This window comes from Diceros bicornis, chromosome 25, assembly GCF_020826845.1.
Source record: "Diceros bicornis minor isolate mBicDic1 chromosome 25, mDicBic1.mat.cur, whole genome shotgun sequence".
Classification (NCBI taxonomy): domain Eukaryota; kingdom Metazoa; phylum Chordata; class Mammalia; order Perissodactyla; family Rhinocerotidae; genus Diceros; species Diceros bicornis.
Genome location: NC_080764.1, coordinates 23,234,183 through 23,260,168, shown reverse-complemented (window position 1 = coordinate 23,260,168; position 25,986 = coordinate 23,234,183). Strand labels below are relative to the sequence as shown.

Sequence of the window (25,986 nt, the reverse complement as noted above, 5' to 3'; positions counted from 1 at the left end):
CAGGCATTCTGATTCAGTAGGTCGAGGTGAGAAAGACTTGTTAAAAACACTATTCTTTAGGTGAGAAACACAAAGATCAGGGTAGTATTTATCTAACGAGTAGAACTGGGATTCAAATATCAGTCTGTTTGAGTTCAAAACTCCCATTCTCTACACCATAATGCCACTCCAAGTTACAAATATATGTTATTGAAGAAATTAGCATAATTCTTTAATGCAGGGACTCAGTAAGTTAGTGAGGATGATAATATTAACTATGACCATAAAGATACTGCAAATGTTTGAGAAAGGGGCCCCAGGCTAAGTAAGAGTAGGATTATAGGGCTAAAAGGAAATCTTCTTCAAGGCTAGATAAATTTATTTCAGCAACATAGAATGAACGATTTTAGGAAAAGATATAACATGTCAAGTCTCATTTATCTTGGTAGCAAGCTATTTCCACTTTACACACTTCTCACTGGTTCATTATCTTGGTTCATTTAGAGATTTTCATTTCCCATCAAATTCATCTTCTTGACCACCTCATTCTTTCTCTGAATTAAGACTTTGTTTCTCATTATTAATTATTTGATAGACTGGCAGCTATCAACTAAATGGAACTGTTGTGAAACTGTAAGCAACCAAAATATCTGAGCTTTAAAAAGCATAGACGGTTGAAATGAAAATTCTAGCAAAGGAAAGTGAAACTAACACCAGATAATTTCAAAAAACATAAGCCTGAGATTGAAGCAGGCCACACAGTATCTTTTCCATCTACTGTTATTGACTTTGTATCATAGAGAATCCTAATTCTTCAGCTGTTAGAGGCTGTATAAATTCCAATATTCAGTAGTCATGTCCCAAATGGTCTCATGATAAAATATGTTCAAGAGTGAGCGACTTCAGTAATTTTTTCTGGGTCACTAGTTCACTATTGCATTAGAATTAATTTGCTCTTCAAGGTGAAAAACATTTCCCTGAACACAGAGATAAGTGATTACTGCCACTGACATGTCTCTTGAAGCTCAGGCTCCAGACTGATTTCCTTTGGCATTAGGAAGCAAAATGGGATTCTTTTACAATGGCAGGTTGTCCAAGGCCTTTACTCCAAAAGAGAGTCAAGAATTCTCAAATGTGCACCTTGAAATAGAATTACAAATTAGGTGCATTATGGCAAATGAACAAAGTAAATGTGATATGTGGCTGAGAGTTGTCAAAAATTAACTTCATCATTATCTGGAAAGTGAGGTTAGAAGAAAGCTGAATTATTGTTAAACTTTCAAGAAAACATTACAATTATCTCTTGTGAGTAAAGTAGAGATTCTCAGGGAAATCATAATAGCCGAGTTCTTTGGTTAGGAAGATTAAATTCAAGTTAAAGATTATAGAGAGATCAGAGAGAATTAAAATATCAAAACAAAAACTGGATGTTCTATCTGCAGAGTATATAAAAAGATAACTTCACAAACTTCATAAAATTCAAATATATAAAAGTTTAAAATTCTTTAGGAAAGGCGTTTACTGCCTTTGTATACCTTAACAGAATTCTCAGAATGTTGAGAGATATTTTAGTGTAAAACACATTGCAAGAATGTGCACACAATAATACTATGTAACACTTGAGCACATCCTAATCAGCAAGAATCATTAAGAATAAGGGGGGTAAAAATCCCAGGCTATTGGCTTAAGCCTATTTTCTTTATTTTTAACTGAAAAAAACTGCTTTAAAAATAGCCCATCTCAACTTATGCAGAAAGAATAACAGGGATGAATTCAAAGAAAGTTAATCACAGAATATTGAACAATTTGAAAATTAATAATATAAATGAGACATATGTTCCTATATTCTTACAGATTTCCTTTATATATGTTATCAGGAATCAAACATAGTATTTGTAATGTAAGATTTCCTTATTATCAGTGAAAGAAACGTATTATTAAATAAGAAAGATATGACTTGACATAAGATGTTATTGATTTTATGTTATGAAGAAGTTTATAATATAGTTTAGCTGGGTATTTCATTTTATTTTCAAAACAAATGGTGAGGCATTCATTATTCGGTTTTTTTGTTTGTTTGTTTGTTTGTTTTTTGTTTTGGTGAGGAAGATTAGCCCTGAGCTAATGTCTGTTGCCAATCCTCCTCTTTTTGCTGAGGAAGATTGGCCCTGGGCTAAGATCTGTGCCCATCTTCCTCTACTTTATATATGGGACATCTGCCACAGCATGGCTTGATAAGTGGTGTGTAGGTCCATGCCTGGGATCCAAATCTGTGAACCCCGGGCCACTAAAGCAGAGTGTGCAAACTCAACCACTACACCACCATGCCGGCCCCAAGGCATTCGTTATCTGAAACATCAACCAACAGAGGAAGCTATTCTGAGATTAGAAAGACTACATCTTAGAGCTCTTCCCATAGGTTTAAACCTGAATTCAGTTATCACACAGACTTTTTGATGTCCATGGCCTATCATATCAATTCAACAAATGTTTATTAAGCATGTGAGTGAAGAACTATGCTAAGAACACACACACACACACACACAAACACACACACAGAGTAATATCTCTCCTGTCATGAAGGGGCTTATAAGCAAAGCCAGAAAAGAAGAGTCATGCATAAATACTACAAAGCAGACTATGAAATTTACATTAACAGATTTATAAATAAAATGTAATGATATCTAATCCAAACAGTTGGATCTAAATAGGAGGATCAAAAAAGGTTTTGTGAAGGATGGTTTTCCATAAGTAGAGACAATAGGGATAAGAATTATATATGGATGAAACATTGTGAACACAGGCAGAGATAAGGAAAGACAGACATGCTTGAGAGTAATGAATTTCACCAAAACATTATGTTTATCTAAGATACTAATGGGAGAAAGCTGGAAATATATGATGAAGCCAGAACATGGAGGGCCTGGCCTTGTATGCCAGAGTTAAAAGTCTATATTTAATTTTTGCAGTGAAGACCGTTATAGTTTTGAGGAAAATGACACGATCAAAACTGCACTTAAGGTATACTGATTTGGCAACAGTGTTAAGAATAAACTGGAGCAGACAAAGAGGAGAGACTAGAAGCAGGTAGACAGAATAAGAAGTTCTTGCAATAATTCAGGTGAAAGGTAAATGAGAGTCTAAACCTGCAAAATGGTAGGAATGATGAAAAGATGAGGGTGGGTCAATCTGGAAGATATTAATGACAGACAGAATGACCTAATGGTTAGGATCACGACCTTGTAAGACATCAGACCTAAGTTCAGACCCCAGCTTTACCTTTTGGTAGCTCTATAACCCTGGCCAAGTTATTTTACTCTTGATTTTCACATTGAGGATAATAAAACCTACCTCATGGCACTGTTGTAAGGAATAAAGGAGATAATGATTTCAACATGCTTACCACAATGTCTAACACAAAGTTAAAACTTAGTACTTAATAAATGCTAGCTTCTAGTATTATAATTATTTTCAGAGATCACAGCGTGGCAACTGTTTATTGATTTTTAGCAGTAGCATCTCACTGTTGATTCACATTGCAGTTGCAGTCATTTAAATACCCCAGAACTTTTTGCATAAACTACTCCCCCAAAGTAAACCTCTCCCATCTTATACTATTGAATTTTTAGGACTCTGATTTAGGATTTTATATTAACTCCTAGTGAATTCTATGTTTTTAGTCTGAGCCAAGAATCTGTTTATTGAGATAACTTTTCAACTAAGTTCAATTATTTGCCACGTTTGCTATTCCTCCCTAACATCTGCAGACCTGTTATCATAGGTGATTACTTTTTTCAAAGTAAAATATTGACTACAACCAATCCAAGAACAGAATATTTAGCATTTTACTAGAGAAATCTCCTCCATGATGACACTGAGTGCTTACTGGGAAGTCTAGACAGTTGGACAAAGTCTATGAAACATAAAAATCAAGATGGCCTGTTTTCAGCAACACAAAAGAGAACAGCTCTTTTTCTGTGACTGAGAGAAAGCCATATTATACGTTTTTTCACACTGATGAGAAAACGACGGCTTGGAAACATCAAGTAACTTCCAAAGGTCACCCTGCTAGTAATTGGCAGAAGAGGGATGCAAACACAAGCCTGAATTACTCCCAATCTCATGCTCTTGACTGCTCGACTAGTTGCCTCCCTAAGAAAGATGGTTGAGACTCTATGCCTGATGAGAAAAACCTGTCCTTGGACTCTGTAATTCATCTCCAAATAACTAAACATGTTATTCAATGATGATGGTTTATTTATAAGAACACATGCACTCACATGCAGTGTCTGCCTATTTATGCATTTATTCATTCAATGAATTTTCATTGAGGGACTTCTACATGCAAGGCACTGTGTTAGGCAGGTTGTAATTACAGATATCAATCAAATATATATCCTACCATCAAGGAGTCTATAATAAGTAATAAAAAATGTATATACCTGCAAGACAAAGCAGAATAAAGAGATATGTCATGGAAGGTAAAAGCAATTGTGTTGGAAGTTAAGAAGAATGACTCTTTTATCCTACTAGCCATTTATCTCAAGGATCTTCCTAGATTCACTACAGATACAAAATTTCTTCTTGAGGTGACAGGGAAAAAAATCTTACTATTCTGATTCTGGATTTTTCCTTGCATATATACATAGTACATATATATGGTTAATGGTATCAATTTCAAAATATTATTACAGGTCAACAATATCTATGCATTCCCTAAATCTGGAAAATCTGTTAGGACAATCCAAACCTGGCCTTAGTACACAGCAACTATCAATAACCACTTCCAAAAAATTTGCTCAACTATGTAAGACATGAATTATTGAAGTTAGAAATAGTCTTCTGAATATTATATTCTCAATAAGATAATAGTTACTACTGCTTAAGATTTAACTGCACTGTTAAAAAATTCATATATGCTCAGGAATGAGTTATAATCCTTCTAGAAGAACCCTCTATTTATGTTTCAAAAAATTCATTTCCCAGAGTACTCTGAAGCTGATGGGAATTAGATGAGATAGCCACTAAAGTTTCTCACAGTTATGAAATTAGTGCATTCCTGATATTAGGCTCTAGAAATTGTGTTAAAATGTGTTTGAAAGTAAACTTCGTTTCAGAAGCACCAGTTGGACAATTTAATTTGATTCTATTGACCTTTAAGACTTGATGAATTTTGGCACCAAATTAAGTATATTTTCTTAATTATATCTATTTATAGATACCCCCCCAGAGAGTGCTCTCAAGCAATTTATAGAAGGTTGGTATATAAACTGAGAAGTTGAATCTTAAAATCTTGAAATGCTAAAGTAAAATATCTCACACTTCAGAAAGCGCACATGTGATTAAAGATTTTGCATTGGAAAGAAAGTGAAATAGCAGAAAAGAGGTGTATTGGATGAGCAAAATTGCACAAAACCTGCAAACACAACCCCTTGCAAACAATAAACCTTAGATGCTGCTTGCGTCTAGGTTTTCCCTCAGGAGAAAAAATATATATAATGCATTTCATCCCTGGAGCTTCTTATTTATTTCTCAGAGACATAAGCTGATGAGGCAATAATGCCTTTTTTATAATTACATCTTAAAAAAATGCTTTCCTGAAACCTAAATTCTGAAGTCTGCTCTAATGATCTTTATGTTACCATCAAATTTCTCTATGGCATGGTGTGTTCACATTTAAGAGTTGTGCACATTGTTTATACACATGGAGAAGAAAACTGAATATGTAACTTGGAAAAATAAATGAAGAGAATAGAAATTTTTTTCAGATTATTTTATATTCTTGGGTTGGTAAAGAATGTGAAGGTATTTATATTTCTTCCAAATTTACATTCTAGATTATATAATGACCTAAATCAACTTAGAAAATGACTCCATATGCACATTAGAAAAGCATTTAAAACAAACTGACTGTTGAATTTAAATTTATGCAAAAGAAAATGTAATTTTAACTTGAGCTGGCCTTCACATTAAATGCAAAGCCTTCAATCGAATACCTTCAATCATAGTAAGAATTTAATTTTTAATTCACTTATACTAGTAAAATTGTTCAAACTACCATCTAAAGATTAATATTTTAATAAAATCAAAAACCTCAAATTCAAAAATAAAAGTTCTTACATAAGATGGCTGATTTTGTATTTTAAATTACTGAATTAGAGTGCCCTCTATTGGAAGAAAAAAGGCAATAAAAGCTAAACTGAACTAAGAATAGTTAAAATACTCCCCAAATTCAAGCTACATTATTAATATGTAAAATACATTTATAAATGATATGAATGCTACAAAACATATTTCCTTATATTTTTGTTTTTTCTAATTTACTTTAGAATTATTTTTCATATTACGATGAACAAGTTGGATGTTTCATATCATCTAAAATTAAATTTTAACTGAACCCAAATGCCTGTCCTTCAGCCAGTAATGTGAATAATAAACAAACAAAAATGTTTTTCGCACATTTAACATGCCAATATAGTACAGAAATAATTGTAACTTAAGTCTATGGCTAGACTACAATTTGAATTTTTTTTTATGATAAACTGAAAAACCTCCCTAATTCAAGAGATTTTTAGAAGCTTTTACATGGGGGAGTCAGAGAATTAGGCTAGAGGCTATAAAATCTATCAGATTTAATTCTAGCTCTAAAATTCTATAATTTTTTGGTGTTATCAAGACCTCAGTTCAGACTCATCATCTCAGGCCTGAATTACCTCAGTAAGGTCCTAGTGGATTTTTGGTCCTCTAGACCAATAATGTGCATGCTCAAATAAGCTTTTTAAATGAACAATCCTCAAAGCCACCCAAAACAATCTGATTTAGTTGGTCTGCCATGGTATTGAGGGTATCAGTATTTTCTGAAGCCTCTCCAGATAAGTCTAATATATAACCATTGCTGAGAATCATTATTTGAGTCTCTCCCCAGAACATCTGACTTACAGTTACAACTTTTATCTTGCAAAAATGTCACCTTCATGATGGAACTTCCCTAGTCAAGAATTTATTCTCCTCAGCATCAATATGAAACTTTAGACAAGCTGTCCAAATCTAATACCTGCCCTTGTTCTGTGACAAAATAGTTGAGTGGCAGGCCCAGACTGACTGTGTTCAGATCCTGGCTCTGGTACTTATCATGTAAACTTGGGAAAGTCATAAAAGTTCTCTGTGCCTCCATTTTCTCACCTGTAAAATGGGAGGAATAATATACCAATCTCAGAGAGTTACTGTGAGGATTAAATCAGTTAATATAAAGTCCTCCATAAGTGTTAGATGTCATCATCACTTATCCAATTCTGTTTCCCACTACTTTCCAAAACCAACTCCATGATAAACCATTCTCCTCAAATTATATGCTATGTCTCACCTCTGTGCTTTTGCACATACTGTTTCTATAGGCCAGAATCCTCTCCCATCCATCTATTCAGTAGGTCAGTCAGTCAGTCATTCCAGCTCAAGTACAAAACACATCTCCCCTCCTCCAAGGCCCAGTTTAATCTCCCACTACCTCCAGGAAGCCTTCAGTGAATACCTATACATCTTCAGTTCTCTCCCCCTTTTTAAAAAATTCCTTTGGCAACAGGGAAGTTTATTATGAAAAATGTAGCTGGGAATTAAAGACTTTGGCTCTAAGTTTGAATTCTAGATTTGCCATTTGCCAGCTGAGTCATTTCCCAAATCTATAACTCCATTGTTAGGATTACTGTGAGGATTAAGTGGTTTAAATCATACAAGGCCTTAGAAGAGCAAATAGCAAGGACCTAATAAATGTCAGCTCTTAAATATATATTTGTTGTTTTATACGTTAGTCTTCTCTGCACAATGTGATTGAAGATTTCTTGGAATAGGAATTTTGATCTTCTTGAAGTCAGGAACTATGTCTCATTATTGCTGTTATAAATCCTATAGCTCATAACATGGTAACAACCATCTATATTAAGTGATCTAGAGGTACCTGATTAAGTTTTTAAATTATTTGAGAGTATAATTCAACAAAACTCAGGAAAAACATTTTTTTTTTTTTTTTTTTTTTTTTTTTTTTTTTTTTTTTTTTGGTGAGGAGATCAGCCCTGTGCTAACATCTGCCAATCCTCCTCTTTTTTTGCTGAGGAAGACGGCCCTGGGCTAACATCTGTGCCCATCTTCCTCCACTTTATATGGGACGCCGCCACAGCATGGCTTGCCAAGCAGTGCGTCGGTGCGCGCCCGGGATCCGAACCAGCGAACCCCGGGCCGCCGCAGCGGAGCGCGCGCACTTAACCGCTTGCGCCACCGGGCCGGCCCCAGGAAAAACATTTTTGATAAATGGAAGTAAATATTCAACAAAACAGGGAATGAATCCAAATAAAACACAGGCTGTAGAGAAGGGTCAAAGTAATTGGATTACTTTTTAAACATTCAATAACAAGTTTCTATCAGATTAATCTTCTGAAAGACCATTTCCAATGATGTCTTTTATCTGCCCAAAATCCTTTTTAGATTTTTCTCATTTCCTAAAAAAAATACCAAAATTCTCAGCATGACATTCAAAATCATCCATGAGCTGACCTCAACCTATTTTTCTAATCTTATCTCCTATCTTCCCCCTTTACAAACTCTATTACTCCAGATAAATAGAACTGCTTGCTCTTACTCATATGTACCCTCTGCTTTTCTGCCTCATGTAACCTTTAATATTTAAAATGACAACATTTTCAAGGAATACACAATACAAAGGTTTGTCACAGGAACAAAGTGATTGCTTGCGAGAAAGTACGAGCTTGAATTTTAAGAACTTACGTTCAATTTATGAGCATTAATTTCTCTCTTGCTACATTGCAATACAGTCTTTGGCTTACCAAAAAAAAAAGTTTCCCCATCATTTCCCCAAATTATGTCACCCTCACAATGCCAAAAGGCCCTGCCATCACTACCTGAAAGCTATAAACTGGAATCATGGTCTCCAAGCAGTGTGCGCAGACCCCGGGGTGCACAAGATATCCACTGAGTAAAAGAAAAAAAATTACAGTTTCTGTTTACACTTATTCTTTATCCTCCTCACTTGAATTTCTTTTGTAGTATATGCCTCATAATTTGCATCATATATTCTTAGAATAGTAGTAGATGTATATAATTTATAAATAAAAGCATTTAGGATGTTTGCTCAAAATTTGTTTACCAATGGTACATACAAGAAGAAAAGTTTTGAGGCCTGTCCGGAGGCGTAGCGGCTAAGTTCGCAGGCTCTGCATCGGCAGCCCGGAGTTGGCCGGTTCGGATCCTGGGCGCGGACCTACGCACCGCTCATCAAGCCACACTGAGGTGGCGTCCCACATAGAGAAACTAGGAGGATGTACAACTATGACATGCAACTATCTACTGGGGCTTTGGGGAGAAAAAAGGAAAAAAGGAGGAAGATTGGCAACAGATGTTAGCTCAAAAAAAAAAAAAAGAAGAAGAAAAGTTTAGAAACCACTGGTCTGGAAAACTAGGGCTTTCTGTGGGATCAGAAGCAGAGGGCCAAAGCAGATAGTTTAGAGAAATCTTTAGGGATGGACCTAAAAACCTAAACACCATGTATTATTTATGCAGGATAAATACATTTTAATTTATAACCAACTTTCAAGGAAATGTTGATATGTAACTGGTTTGTAATTTGGAGACAGCATATACGTATTTTAGATTTTTTTTTTTTGGTGAGGAAGATTAGCCCTGAGCTAACATCTGTTGCCAATCCTCTCCTTTTTGCTGAGGAAGATTGGCCCTGGGCGAATATCCATGCCCATCTTCCTCCACTTTATATGTGGGACGCCTGCCACAGCATGGCTTGATAAGCAGTGCGTTAGGTCTGCACCCAGGATCTGAACCTGTGAACTCTGGGCTGCTGAAGCAGAACACGCAAACTTAAGCACTACACCACTGGGCTGGCCCCACTTGTTTTAGATTTTGAAACAGGGAACTTTGCCCTGCCATTAAAGTTACTACAGTAAATATTTCATTAATACAAAAATTTCATTTGGTAAAAGCTGGAAGTATTTACTTCAGTATACATATAATTAACCATAATGAGCTTTTATTGGAGCCAATAATGTGATGTTTTACAAAAGAAAGTTCCACAAAAACAAACAAAAAACAAAAACGAAAACAGGCCTAGGAGGTAAGACTAGCCATGGAACTAGATTAGCAAGCACTACCCTGGAAAATGGTTTCATGGTTCACATTAAGCAACTAAATGAAGTAAACATTCTCATAACAGTCACTACACTTAGCAATTTTTTTTTTTAGCTTTCATAAATAATATAACGTACTTAACACAATCCACTCTATTATTAGCTTTTGAAGAATGTATAATGTTTCTATAACAAATTAAGTTCTAATAGTGAGTAAAGGTTTCATACCATAATACTGTATTTCCTTTAATAGCACGGCATCCTATAAATCCTTCCTCTATAGGACACAAAATAGAAATACACATCTTAAACTGACTGATTCTCTACAGTTTTTCTTACTATTGTATTAATATAAAAATCCAAATGAGCAAGAATCTTTAACTCATGATTTAGACTCTGAGCTTGTAGGTTGCATGCAAATCCCATAGGATTTGCATAAGATTATAAAAATATACAGGTCAAACTTTCCACAATGTCTGTCTCCTACTGTGACATACAGAGTGACTGGGGAACTCTTCACACATGGCTCAGCTCTATCTTTCTTCTTAAAGATGGGGTTAGACTCAGTTCACAGAGAAAGTGAGGAAGAAAGACAAAAGAGGGTTTTCTTCTTTCTTTGCAAACCAATATCATTGTGCCCAGTAAAACTAAAAGAACAAAATCAAAGAAACTACGAATTTTTGTGTTACGAGAGTCTAACAGTAGCGAGATCATCACAAACTAGAAGTGAAATATTTATCAAAGCATTCCTTCCCCTACACATGCAGTGAGAATAAAACACCAGTGGACATCAGGGAAAGAGCAAAGGGAGCTTGACATTCGACACTGGCTGAATCCGAGATAGGATAATGCACAAATCCCACGCCTCTTAGGTACACACTGAACTAGCAAAGACAGACACATTGTCTGCTTTCCCCCCTTACTTACTACACTCTGGCTTCCATTTTTCCCAAGTTCTTCCTCTGAAATCTTGCTCAAATTATCTAAGTAGTGGTCTGATATTGTATGGCACAAATCTTCAAAAGAATAATCCTTTTCTTGACAGAGCTTTATTTCATCCAAGAGTTTCGATAATTCTCCAGTCACTGTTTCACCTGTAAGAAGAGTGAATTTTTTCAGAAGTTTCAAGAAAGGCTACTTACTGCTAAAAGTTAACATTAAATAATAAAAATATGATTATGGTGATAGAACTCAAAATATGGCAAACAATATTAAGTCATCAGAAAATATTCTGCTGAAAACAAGGCACTAACGTATAATTAGTACCAAGAATATTAAAAGACAAATAGAAATTCCAAATTTTCCCTATTTTTATTCTTTTTCAAAATGGAGATAAGTATTGAAGGTTTATATATACATGGTACATAAAAGCATCTGGAATTATTACAGCATTTAATTTTCAATAATCTTTTATTGTCATTATACTTCACTGACACAATTCATTAACAAATTTGAGATAGTACTGAGAACCTACTTCCTAGGTTCAATAAAAAGAAACAGTAGAACTTATTTAAACAAACAATTATATAAGTAATTAATAAAGTAGAATTATGATATGTGATAACAAGGGAAAACACAGAAGGAACAGATAAATAATATACACCATCTGTCAAAACATGACTATTTTGTAGGTTGCATGTAAATATTCATTTTTCTAATCATTCTCGGTAAGGTAGTTTATACCTACAATTTATTCTTTAAAAAAATTCCAGTAGTTACAGTCCAGGTATCAATATTTTTATTCTGCATTAAAAACACATTTTAGAAGAAAATCTACTAAGAAATAACCACTCCACGTAAACCTCATGACAGCTTGCATTGCTATCTACTTTGCTCATTGCTGTATCTAAGGGCCAAGAAAAGTTCCTGGCAAATAACAGAAGCTTAGTAAATGGATAAAATAGAAAGTATAAGATATAACTTATTACACTATTTTCACAAGTGTTAGCCTTTTTTGTACAAATAGGACCAACTTGTACACAAAAGTCTAGTATCATTTCAAGGGCTTTATAATGAGCTACTCACTTTTGGTCCTTTGGGAAGGAGACTCAACAGGAGATGAAATGTGTGTTTCTTGTGTTGTATCTTCCTGCACCTGTTCTTCAAGGACTGTTGATCTTCCCACACCTTCTAAATATTCTGTGTGTATAAGTTTTTGAAATTACATACTTGAATCCATTTATTTAAAATCTTTAAACTTTATGTCTTACTTTTGGCAATCACTTTTTCATTCGTTTCCTCATATCCTATACATATCCTAAATTTTTAAAAGAACTTCAAAAAAACAAATGAACCAAAAGAACTTCATGATGAGCTATTAATTTAAAGCTTTTTAATTAAAATAAAAAAGATATTTTGGAAGAGACTCATGAAGCCTTTTTCCGAAAACTAAACTTGTCACACTCGTTCCTTAAAAATAAATTCACCTGTTGAAGATGCAATAACGTCCTTGGTTTCCTTAAATATATTCTTCCTGAAGATTTAACACTCTCTGAAAGATGCTTTGAATAGACTTGATCCCTAAACAGGGACATCAGATTCAAATGCATACAACAGCCAGTCAGATAACATAAATGAATAAAGTGAGATAAGTTCACCTTATAATGGTATTGTAATCTTGTAAGATAAGCATAATTGCATATTGAACTTTATGTCCACAAAGAAACAATGTTCTTTCTTATGATTCTTGAAGAATTGTCCCTCACTCAGCCTCTCATTTTTCCAATTTTGATGAAGACATAATAATAATAGTAATAGCAGCTAAAACGTAAATATTGCTTATTATGCACTCAGCAGTGTTCTAAGTATTTAATATAAATTAACTCATTTAATCCTCACAAAACTATGACACAGGCACTATTACTGTCTTAGTTTTAAAGATGACAACTAAAGGAGGATTATTAACTTGGCCATGTTCATAAAGCTAATAAGTGGCAGAGCCGAATAGATATGGGACGAGAAGCATCTCACTTTTCTCCTGATCATAAAGAAAACAGAATCTGAACACAGGGATAAGTGTCAACTAACATTCAGCCTCAATATTATAGAAAGAACAGAAAGCCTGCAGAGCATGGTTAACAGAGAGCACGTGCCCAACCCAAAGTTCGGCAATGAAGTAAAATGAAAGCCTACATTTTTTGAGAAACCACAACTCTGGAGTTTTAGCTGAAATTCTAGATTTTTAAATGTTGAAAGCTAATTCATTTTTTATGGAAACACAGTGTAGGCCAAAAATACGTGATCTAAACAGAACATATCTGCTATCTGCCAAAAGCATTCAGTCCACAGTGGCTAATTCATAGCCTCTGTAAAGGATTAAATCAATAGATTCCTCCCCATAGAGATCTTTTACTTGCATTTCTTTATGCAGAAGGAAACTTTTTCCTATAATCCAGTCAAGAAATTTTGTGCTCTCTTGCCAACCACTCGGGATCTCAAACCATCCAAATAGTTTCCCTCTAAGGGCAATTCTACTAGGCAAATTCTACTAGGAAAAGAAAACAACTTACAGGATTCTATCCTTATAATTTTTGACCCATGCAGTAATTATGGAAATTGAATTCCTCCTCCAGGACATAAATGGTAATTTTATCTACTTTTATAAATCATCTTTATTGCAATAACAAACTTTTTCATAAGATTTAAAATGTACTAGTGACCTGAAATCCAGAAATGCAAAAAATATAGATAACAGGATCACATTCTAAACTTCGCCAATAATTTTAAAAATTCAAAGATGTCCCATATACTCTATCACACATTGGCATACCTAATAAGTCTTGACCACTTAAGAGAACATAGATAGTTACTCCTATACAATAATAATATTTTCATCTAAGTTGAACCAATGCAGAATATTAAAAAATGTAACTATGTCATGTCCCCTTTTTAGTGGATGACATTTATTTTGATTCTCCTCGAAAGACATATTTGTGCACAAGCCTCAGTTTTTTTTAAGTTCAGTTAGAAGCAAAAGTCCAGTATGATATATAAAGTGCCTAGAGGGGAAAGACTTATAAAAATGTTGTGTACCACTCTTATTTTTTAGCTTTCATTCAACTTGATTTTAATTTGAATTAATATGAAGAGCCACACTTGTAATCTTCTCTGATTTATCTCTATATGCACTTGACTTGCAATTAACTTCTTTATTGACAAGAAAATTGTAGGGGCCTGAACTTCCTTGAGAGGTTTTAGAAACAAAGAGAGAAAAGAGCATAATGACCTCCGGTAGTACACCTATTCTTTTTACCCATCTTGGGCCTTTGTTGACTCCTATATCTACATGTCTCCTGCCCAACTTGATTTTAATTCATTTATCTCCCTGCAAGACAAAGCTGTTCTTTAGCTTCCCAAGTGATATGCAATGAAACTCACCCCTCCTCCCTCCTCTATTAGACTTGCAGCCAATCTGTTAACAATTATAGGGGATAATCACCACTAAACAGTGTAGGAGCTAACTGGAAAGGAAAGGACAAACATCTGGGTTTTTAAGGGATCATGCTATATACCAGGCCTAATCATCTCACAGAAAGGGAAAGCATTTAAATCTAAATTTTTCATACAAGTTTTAGATCAAATAAGGAAGTATGTAATTCTGCAAATGAAAAAGTAGTACCTAAATGCTTGTCAAACCTTCAATTGACCTGCAACTAACTACAAATGTACTTAAACGACCTTTATCAAACACAAAGGCTGGCAAGACTGAATTATCTTGCACTATTGGATTAGGGAAGAAATAATCTGTATTCTTTCAGCTAAGTACAATTTTTTGTTGTTAATCCAGCATTTATGTGCCAGCTCTACCACTCAGAATAGGACATATGAGTTCGAGCAAGTCACTTAGCCTCTTGCAGCTTCAGTTTCCTTCATGTGCAAAAAAGAGAATAATGATATCTGACTTTTCTACCTTACAAAGTTATAGAAATCAGACAAAATAATAGAAAATCCCTGAAAACTCTTAAAGCATTATTCAAATGTAAGATAATACTCAATCATCATCACTTTATAGCCTTATTATCTTCAAGTTCATAACTACATATCTACTACGTGGGTTTAAAAAAGACTTTTCAATATCAAGTGAGTGAAAAAATACTTTAGCTTTTTAAAAAACAGGGTAGTTGAGGGGCCGGCCCAGTGGCGCAGTGGTTAAGTGTGCGCGCTCCACTTTGGTGGCCCGGGGTTCGCAGGTTCGGATCCCGGGCACGCACAGATGCACCGCGTGTCAAGCCATGCTGTGGCAGCGTCCCATATAAAGTAGAGGAAGACGGGCATGGATGTTAGCCCAGGGCCAATCTTGCTCGGCAAAAAGAGGAGGATTGGCATTGATGTTAGCTGAGGGCTGATCTTCCTCAAAAAAAAAAAAAAAAAGAAAACAGAGTAGTTGAAAAACAGAAATAAAACGTTAAAAAGTATTATTATTTAGTTTAAAAGTCTACCAGGAAAATGCAAATAATAAGTTCATTCAAAAGTAAACATTAACTCAAAACCCAAGAGAAAACTATGGCAGTTTTAATTTAATCTTAACTTTAAGGCAAACTCATCCATCACTCAATATTGTTTACCTTGTAAGAGGGTTGCAATCTGGAGAGATTTCTGAGATGGATGTTCTTTCAGAATGTCTAAGACAGTTCTACCTAAGCTATCCTTTATGTTGGCATCAATTCCTGAAAGAAAAAGAAAAACCCACTAGATGTATACCACTGGAGTGTCATCAGAAGATACTGTTCATATATAACTGCTCTAATTTCAAACATATACAGACCAAGCACTGAAAGTGATTTTTTAAAAAATTAAGCTTTACACACACACACACACACACAGTTTTAGTAAGAAAGAAGATGGACTTGACTGCCACCAAAGATTAGGACATTCCTGATAATGAATTAACTCTTTTATTTTTTTTTGAGGAAGATTGGCCCTGTGCTAACATCTGTTGCCAATCTTCCTCTTTTTTCTTTTTTCTCCCCAAAGCCCCAGTACATAGTTGTGTATCATCGTTGTAGAGTTGTAGCTCTTCTATACGGGACACTGCATCAGCATGGCTTGATGAGCAGTGAGTGGGTCCATGTCCCGGATCTGAACCAACAAACCCCAGGCCACCGAAGTGGAACGTGTGAAATTAACCGCTATGCCACCAGGCTAGCCCCTGAATTAACTCCTAAAGGCACTGACCCAATCATTAAGATTGTTTCTGTCGATTATAGCTAGTTTAGGTTATAGCTAGTTAACTAAATGATTATAGCTAGTTAACTAAATGGTACACTACACCAAGGTGAAAAATATTACTGATGTGACAGTAATGGGAAATCCTAATGTGAAATTTCAGAATGTGAAATCCTAAAGTATAATGGTCATGTGATTTACATATTCTATATAATATGGTAAAAATATTTTTAAAATTATAATTTACCATGTAAGTAATATAAGAACAGCCTTAGAATACTTGAGTATTTACAAAAGTTGAAAAAGTATGATTATTTTGAACTATTGTCCAACTACTATTTCTTCAAATACAAAGTCAAATATTCCACATTTATTTATGCAAGATTATATTTAATGTCAGCAACCTTCATCATCTACCAGGTGAGCAAACTTCTTGAAGTGTGTAAGTGAAACAACTTTAAAATTATTTTAATTCTGAAAATATTAATTCTAGTAAAGAACTTATTTTAATGTAGCAAATAGCTTTCAATGCCCCAAAAAAGTTTATAAACTTTCCAAATATCTAACTGACATCAAAGTCAGCTTTTAGAATCTGGCCTCAAATGTTAGTTCATCATAATAAGATTATTAAGTATTTGCTTAAGTTGGTGTAGGGATATGTGACCAGTATATATTTAATTGGTGGCCTCAAATCATTTATTATATCACCGTGTTACATATCAAAGATAAATATACATGAAATTTTAACTTTGTATAAGCACAATCACAATGCAATAGCCTGCTAATGTTTTCCTTTTTTTTTTTTTTACCTAGGAAAATAAACACACTAAATATAGTCCATAACACAAAAGACTCCCATCAATTGTTTACAAGCATGAATTTGTACCATGCCTTTTGATCCTAAAAAAAATCTGACCTCAGTTTCAATTTTATTTCATTTCAATCAGAATATACAAATGAACATAAATAACCCTATTTTGTTGTTCCTTCAAAGCTTTCCCTCTAAAAGGTTCCCTTTAAATCACTGCAACTTACAAACAATGGCTACTCAGTTGTTACAGTAACTGAAAGAAGAATTTAGGGCCGGCCCTGTGGCTTAGCGGTTAAATGCGAGCGCTCCGCTACTGGCGGCCCGGGTTCGGATCCGTGTGTGCACCAATGCACCACTTCTCCAGCCATGCTGAGGCCGCATCCCACATACAGCAACTAGAGGGATGTGCAACTATGACATACAACTGTCTACTGGAGCTTTGGGGAAAAAAAAAAAAAAGGAGAAGGATTGGCAATAGATGTTAGCTCAGAGCCAGTCTTCCTCAGCAAAAAGAGGAGGATTAGCATGGATATTAGCTCAGGGCTGATCTTCCTCACAAAAAAAAAAAAGAAGAAGAAGAAGAAGAATTTATTTTAAAGATAGAGAACGCTAATTTCTGTTTGCCACAGTTCACAATATAAAAACCTAGGGAAAGTATTATGTTCTTCAATAAATCAAGCAATTGTCATAACTTCACAGGGATCAATCCTCCCTCTTGTCAAAGGCAGAGATTTTTTTTCCTTCTGGTAGTTCTTCTAGTATATTTTGATGTGATTTAAATGCATAAAGTTGCAATTTCCAAGAACCTTTTACTAACATATCTACTGAGTAAAGGAAGGCACATATTTATATCAATTTAATCTAAACACTGAGGCTCAATTCTACATGATATAAATACATATCTGCAATCTGGAGTGAAGGCAAGAAGTAAGGGTGATTGTGAAAAAACAACCCGTCATTTTCCTTTGTCTACTCCTTAAATAGAAATTGTATTTAGCAGAATAAGCTCCACGGAGAAGCATGATAGTTACCTGTTTCTAATAGAACTCTCACAACATCCACCTTTCCAAACAAAGCTGCTTCGTGAAGTGCACTCCCTTTTTCTGTCTGGAAAAAAAAAAAAAGGAAAAAAGAGAAAGAAGCACAGTTGCATTAGGAATGCTAACAGGTTAAAAAATTCTGTCATTTTATGCATTCATACATATTCTCTGTAATCTCAGCACTTCCTGAAAGAAAGGTAGTGTGGAATAAGGAAGAGATTCTAGAAACAAAATCCAAAAGCTTGGGTCTGTAAAACACCTCTGCTTCTGAATAGCCATTTGACCTTATTACATTGAGAAGCCACTCATCTTCTCTTAGCTTTGGTTGTTCTCAAGTACAAAATAAGAGTAGTAATGCCCACATCACAAGGCTTTTGTGAGTATCCAATGAGTTCACTCAATTTATGCATAGCATGCATTTATTAAACACCAACATATCATATGCCAAGAATATTTGAGGGGTGTTTTGAAGTATCGAAATACGATCCTGACTCTTGTATATTCACATTCTATTCGAGGAGACAGATGTATAAATAAATATTTATGATAAATGAAGTCTAAACTTCTCCCTGCTTTCCTCTCAATATCCTCTCTTGCACACTCCGACTCTTCCCCAGACTTCATACCCTATGCTCCAGGCATACTGAACTTTTTCATACGGAATAATTCTCTGTTTTCTTCCCCAGTGATCTCAAAGGCTGGTCTCTCTGCTTGGCAGGATCTAACACCTAGCCCTGTTTAACTCATCATCACCTATACCACTAGTTCTCAATCTTCAGCATAAATCGGAATCACCTAGAGAACTTGTTAAAAACTAGATTTCCACACTGCACTCCCAGAGTTTTTGCTTCAGTAGCTTGGGATGACTCCTGAGAATTTCCATTCCTAACAAGTTCCCAGATGATACTGAGAATCTAGGGAGTACACTTGGAGAACTACTGACTTATAGTATGTCAAATCTCAAATATAATTTCATTTAAGAAGATATCACTGGTCCCTGAAGTCCTAGTGCTTTTCCTGTGTGTTCCACATCAATCTATATTTTCCTCATCATGCACTTATAATACCACAATGTTATGTGATTATCTATTTCCCCTAATAAACTATATGCTTAGTGGAAATGTAGACCACATATATTTTTTTCATCATTGTATCCTTGACGCCTAGTAAAGCACTCTGAAAATGTAGACATTTAAGAATTATTTTGAGGGCAAAAGGTAGAAGGAGGCAGGAACATAGCATGGAAAAGAAGAATTTGTGAGAAATCCAGGGAGAGATTGGTTTCTGCCTTGAGGAGGATCCTTCCTTAAGGAAGATTTCAAAGAGGAAGCTTTTTGAGCTATACAAATGTTAGGTGTTCAATTTTATTCTTTTTCTCTCAAGAATTTAACAAATGTCTAGCAGGCCCTCACTGTGTGTGTCTGTGTGTGTGTGTGCATGTGTGTTAAATTGGATAGCCTCATTATTGCAATTTTGTCCCCTTACACTAAAAGTGATCTCTAATGTGGAATTCTAATCTCAATCCAAAGTAGAAATATCACTATAAAATAATATATAATGTAAAAATTTCTTTGATTAATAAAATCCAGTTGTATAACTAACCCAATCTAAAATGGTTTATGAATGCATTATTAAGGAGGCTGAGGATCAATGTGATCTGAATTCATATTTCAAAAGGCATGACTGAAATGCACGTGAATTATAATTTGGCATGATATGTATAGACATTAATAAAAATAGAAATAAAAATAATAATTTATAAATATACAGCACTGTTCAGAAGGAAAAAGAAACTGTGAAAACTCATTCTGCTCCTTAAAAAAAAAATATTTCAGTGTGGGGCATAAATAATTTATTTTTTCCCTTCCCTGAAAAATATCCCTTGAAATAATCTAATTCTTCTCATTCTCATTCTGTGTTTTTCAACCAATTTTCTGATTACTAATTTGATGTCCTTCAAATTTTCACAAAATTTGGACTTAAAGTTAGAAAAACCCTTCTTGGAATAACACAATTTAAAATTCTGAAAAACTAAATAATATTTAAAATACAAGGATGAAAAGGAAAAGTAATAGAATCCCTAAGAGCCTGGGGAAGGTAGAGGGGACAGAAGATATGACTCCTGGGGTTTAGCCCTGGAACAGGAATTTGTTCCAGGCAATCTGCTGATCCCTAGTAGACTAGGGCTTTAAACAGCCACTCACGGTGGGGTTGGGAGGGAGGCAGGAGAGAAAGCCTGACACCCAAGTAAGCTAAGAGCACAGATCAAGGACCCCTGCAAAAATCTAAAACTTCCAAAGAACAACATCCTCAGAAAAAAAAATTTTTTAAAACATGTTGCACAGAGGGAGAAAGTAGGGATGTCTATCTAGGTCTTAGTTCTAAGTGGAGTACAGTAACAGAAATAAATCACCCCTAAGAATTCCTAACCACAATTCTGCCCTCACATGGGTTTGGGACAAAAATTATACAATCTCTGTGACCCCAGATCTTGAGCCAAAAATGTAGAATAAAGTGATCCTGGGTTTGTAGTACTAGAGGCAGATATAAATACTTAGCAGAAGCAGATAAAAATCTTTTCTGAAAAAATACACTTTAAATTCATGCCTCCAAGAGTTCCAACAGATAAAGCTCTAAGAAACACAAATTCAAAACTAGAAATCACTGAACATGAAAGAAAACAAGCCAGTCTAAGCAAGAATTAGTATAAACAATGACAAAAAGAATAAGACCTACAAAAACTTCACATATTAGAATGATCAGTTACAGAATATAAAATATATATGATCAATAAGATGAAAGAACTAAAAGAGAATATCAAATATAACGAAAGAACAAGAGGACTATCAAAATTGATCAGATTTGAAAATGAATCAGATAGCACTTCCAGAAATGGAAAACATAATATTTTTAATGGATAGGTTTAAATGCAGATAAGGTATAGCTGGAAAAAAAAGTATTGAACTAGATGATAGATTTCTTTAAAATACCTAATACAATTCCAACAAACAAGAGATTGAAAATATAAAAGACAGGATAGAATAAGGAGATGAACATATGTCTAATCAGAGTTCTAGGCGATGACAAAGAGAAGTAATAGTCAATGGCTAAGAATTTTCCAGAATTGATGACAGATTAATACTCAATCTTAGGAATATCAAGCAAGATAAATGAAAAGAATAGATCCTGGACATTAGAGTAAAGCAAAAGAACACCTAAGATAAAGAGAATATCTTAAAAACATCCCAAGGGAAAAAACTGTGTCTAAAAATAACTAATAGTTAGATTAATACCTAACTTCTCAACAAAAACAATAAAGCCAGAAGAAAGTATAATAATATCTTCATGTGTCAAGAGACAATAACTGTCAACCTAGCATTCTATATCCAGCCAAATTATCTTCTAAGAATGATGGCAAAATAGACATTTTCAGACAGCCTAAAAAATGAGTGCTTACCATAGATCCTTACTGAAAGAACTTCTGTAGGATTTAATTCAGAAAAAAAGGATCTGAGAGGCAAGAAGTAATGGTGAATAAAGAGAATGATTAACCTAAGACTAAGTCTAAACAAACTATTTAAAAATATGACAATAATGTCTACTTTTTACACTAATTTGGTTTCTCAGCTATTCCAATACAGGATAGTGAGCACTGCAGACACCAAAATGAACTATTCTAGGCAATGAAAATATATAATTTATATTATATATATATATATATTTTCATATAAATAATTCTCATTTATAATAATATAAATAAATAAATAAATAAATAATTCTCATTCTGGAGGAATTAAATATAGAAGATGTGGGTTCCAACGGCAGCTTGGTTTTTAATAGCCATATAACTTTTGGGGATATCAAGATATCACTTGGTATCTCTAAAAATTCATATATCCTGTAAACAAAAAAATATTAAAAACTGAATAGGGTTATTGGGAATGTTAAATAAGATAAACATACAACAAATAAGATTTAAAAAGTGTTTTATTAACTTACAAAGTAATGACAAGTATTATCATTACTACTAAAAAAGCAATTAGAAAACCTATTTTAAAAATAGATGGGATTGGTGTCCTTGTAAGAGGAGGAGAAGACACCAGAGAGCTCCCTCTCTCTCTCATTCAGTTTGTACACAGAAGAAAGGCCATGTGAGGACACAGCGAGGAGGCAGCCATCTACAAGCCAAGAAGAGATCTCACCAGGAACAGAATTGGTCAGAACCTTGATCTTAAATTTTCTAGCCTCTAGAATTGTGAGAAAATAAATTTATGTTGGTTAAGCCACCCAGTCTATGATATTCTGTTATGGTAGCCTGAGCAGACTAATACAGAAGCAAAGGAAGAAACAGGGGAACAAGTCAGGAGGCAAGAGATGATCAGGACTTGGGCTATGGTGGTAATAGTGAAACGAATGAAAAGTATGAAATTCTAGATACAGTTTGAGCACAAAGCCAAGAGGATTTGCTGAGGAACTAAATATAAAATGTGAAAGAAATCCTGAAGTTTTGGGGTCAAACAACTAGAAGGATAGTGATGCCATTTGCTGAAATGGGAAAGATTTGAAGATGGGCAAATTTGGGTAGAAAGGGTTATGGAAGCTAAATGTTCAGTTTTGGAAATGCTGAATTTGGATGCCCATTAGTCATCCAATAGATATGTCCAGTAGGCAATTACATACCTAATTTAGAGTTCAGGGTGAGGTCCAGGATGAATAAATAAACTTGGTAATTGTCAGGTAAAGACGTCATTTGAAGCCAAGAGACTGGAGAAGATCAACTAGGAAGTAAGTACAGACAGAGAAGAAAAGAGGTCTGAGTACTAAGCCCTGGGAAACTCTGATGCTTAGAGATCTGGAAGGCAAGAACAGTTAACCATGGAATGAGGACATGATAGATTACACTATTGGTCCCTCCTTTTGTATGCCCTCTGTCATATGACTGCAGTTCTTTCCACTTACATGGGTGGAGTATATTTCTCCACCTCTTTGGGGCTTGGCTTTGTGACTTGTCTTAGCCAAAGAATGGTAACTGACATGATGCAAGCAGAGGCCCAAAATGTGCTTGCTTGGTTGGGTGTGCTATCTTATGCTTCGGCCATGCCCTGGCTAGTCCCAGGAGGAAGACAATAGACACAAGGAGCAGAGCTGCCTAAGTTAACTTAAAGTAAGAAACAGAACTTCCCCAGCTGATCTGCAAACATGTGATTGAGAAAAAAATGTTATTGCTTATTATTGTATGCCACTGAGATTTCTGCTTTTATTATGCAGCAGTATTGTGCCAATAGCTAACTATTACAGTGGGATACAGAGTTTTCAACGTAAAGGAAATTGGGAAGGAATGAAAATAAAGCCTGGCTCAGGAGAGAGGGAAACTGTAAGTGAGCATAAGGGAGGTTATCTTGTTAAAGTAAATGGCCCCAGCCTCTCCTCCGTGTGACTATTCGCTGTACTGCACGTACTCCAAAAAATTCACATGCTCTCCTGATTTACTGCCTCTGCTTACGTATGTACTCCCCAGTAGCTTAATAAATTAAAAACTTTGTTCTATGAGTTTCTCTCCAGGAACAGGCTGACCACGGGTGGGAAACACACCTACAAGGTATCCATTACAGCTGACAGAAGAATGGAACAATGTAATGCCTGGAGCCCATCATGCCTGGAGGCCAACTTCCTTGGACCCCCTCCTTCCTGCCCATTTTCCCTATATAACTACCTCAAGATTCTGTAATCTTTGAAGACGGGTCTTTGAGACATTAGTCACCTGTCTTCTGATATGCTGGCTAATCTAATTAAACTTCGTTTCCTGATCTCTAACTCATTGTGATTAATTGGCTCAGATCTCGGCAAGCAGAGAGAGCCCATTGCTTGGTATCAGTATGACTTTACAAAAGAGGACAGAAAACAAAAAGGCTTAACTCCTGAGCAACTCCTGTGAATAACAGGTTTGTGAGGCCTGGCAGATTCATCTAGCCTCAAGGCCGAATGGCAGGCATTCAAGGTCTGAGGCTTTACCTGAAGTAAGACTGAGAAGGAGCAGCCAGTGAATGAAATGAGAACCAAGAGAGCATGGTATCTCACATGTCAAAAGAAAAAATTGTTTCAAAGAGGAGGGAGATATCAATATTGTCAATGCTGATGATAAATCAAGTAAGATTAGGACTTAGAATTGGCTGTTGGATCTAACAATATGGCTATCAGTCACTTTTACCAAAGGAAAAAAAAAAAGACTTTTAACAGAGTTGAGGGAGCTGGAGTGGCTTCAAGAGAGAATGGAGGGAAAAAATTTGATACAATGAGTAAAAACAAGTCTTTCTAAATATGTTGCTATGAAAGGGATCAGAGAAAGGGGGGTAACAATTAGAGGAAAACGTGGGTTCAAGAGAGAGGGTTTTTTTTTAATTTTTTGTTTATTGCAGTAACATTGGTTTATAACATTGTCTAAATTTCAGGTGTACATCATTATACTTCTATTTCTACATAGATTACATCATGTTCACCACCCAAATACTAATTACAACCCATCACCACACACATGTGCCGAATTATCCCTTTCGCCCTCCTCCCTTCCCGCTTCCCCTCTGGTAACCACCAATCCAATCTCTGTCCCTATGTGTTTGTTTATTGTTGTTATTATCTACTACTTAATGAAGGAAATCATACGGTATTTGACCTTCTCCCTCTGACTTATTTCACTTTGCATAATACCCTCAATGTCCATCCATGTTTTTTTTTTTTAAGATGAGAAATATTACATCTTTGTGTTCTTATGGGAATAATACAGTTGAGAGGGGAAAACACGGTATTAAAGGGAGAGGGAATACTTGCCAGAGCATTATATCCCAAGTAGACAAGAGGGAGCAGGATCCACTGCACGAGAGGAGAACCAGCCTTAGAAATAAACCTAATAAGTTCATTTAAAGCACCAGGAAAGAAAACAGACACACGTACATTGGCAAATTTGGTGGTAGAAATACGTGATTGCTTCTGTTTTCTCGGTGAAGTAAAAGCAAAGTCACCATCACAGAGAGATAACAAGGAGGAAAGGAAGTTTTGGAAAGAGAAGAGAAATTTTAGAATAATCATGTAGGGAAGTAGGAGAGTGAATGGATTATCAAAATGTAATCTATCCATTTAGGCACATATTTCTCCTGCCACTGTAAGCACTTTGAGAACAAAAACTGTACCTTACTCAGTTTTGCATCTTAACTCCAAGTATGGTAACTTGTACTCTTTATTATTAATTTTCTGTAATTTCACTTCCATTTCCTTTAATAATCATATAAAATCCAATTAGCTTAATGTTATGCTAGTACTTTAACTCATCAAGCATTAATAAGAGAAACCTATAAGAAACAAACACAGTTAAAACACTAGCATAATATGACGACACCATCACTACCGAGTTACCCAGAATCAGGTTTGAAATCCAAAGAAATAATTACTAATTTCAAGAGAATCTTGCCAATTAAACCCTACTTTCTTAATATCTTAATAAGACTCAAGGATTTATAAGTAAATATAATATGAAATTCACCCAAAAGGGAATTAAATTATTTTGCTCACTAGTTCAGATATGTTATAATTCAAAATTGCTCAGAAAGAAATGAAGCAGAAAACAAAACTTCTGTAGAAAATAATAACATAAATGCTGCATTTAAAAACATTTGCAATTACAAGGAAAAGACAAGAACCTCCCAAGCCATGTCTAAATTTTAAAGCATTATTCAAAATAACTTAAATGTAATTAAAATCTAAAAGTGTATTACTGTAATTTTCCAAATGGGATTACTTTTAATACTGCTAATTCCCAACTGGTTAACTAGAGCAATTTAATGAACATTAAAGC

The 25,986-nt window shown here is 34.9% G+C and overlaps 1 protein-coding gene across 2 annotated transcripts in view; it reads right to left on the bottom strand.

Moving 5' to 3' along the window:
- The window catches only part of ANKS1B (ankyrin repeat and sterile alpha motif domain containing 1B), a 758,303-nt gene that overhangs the window by 568,592 nt on the left and 163,725 nt on the right, over positions 1-25,986 (bottom strand). For both annotated transcript variants that reach the window (XM_058568586.1, XM_058568587.1), the window contains exons 5-8: positions 18,132-18,207; positions 15,689-15,790; positions 12,150-12,263; positions 11,052-11,218 (exon numbers count right to left, since the gene is read on the bottom strand). In XM_058568586.1, coding sequence (XP_058424569.1) covers positions 11,052-11,218; positions 12,150-12,263; positions 15,689-15,790; positions 18,132-18,207 — 459 coding nt within the window. The remainder of the gene's footprint in view (positions 1-11,051; positions 11,219-12,149; positions 12,264-15,688; positions 15,791-18,131; positions 18,208-25,986) is intronic.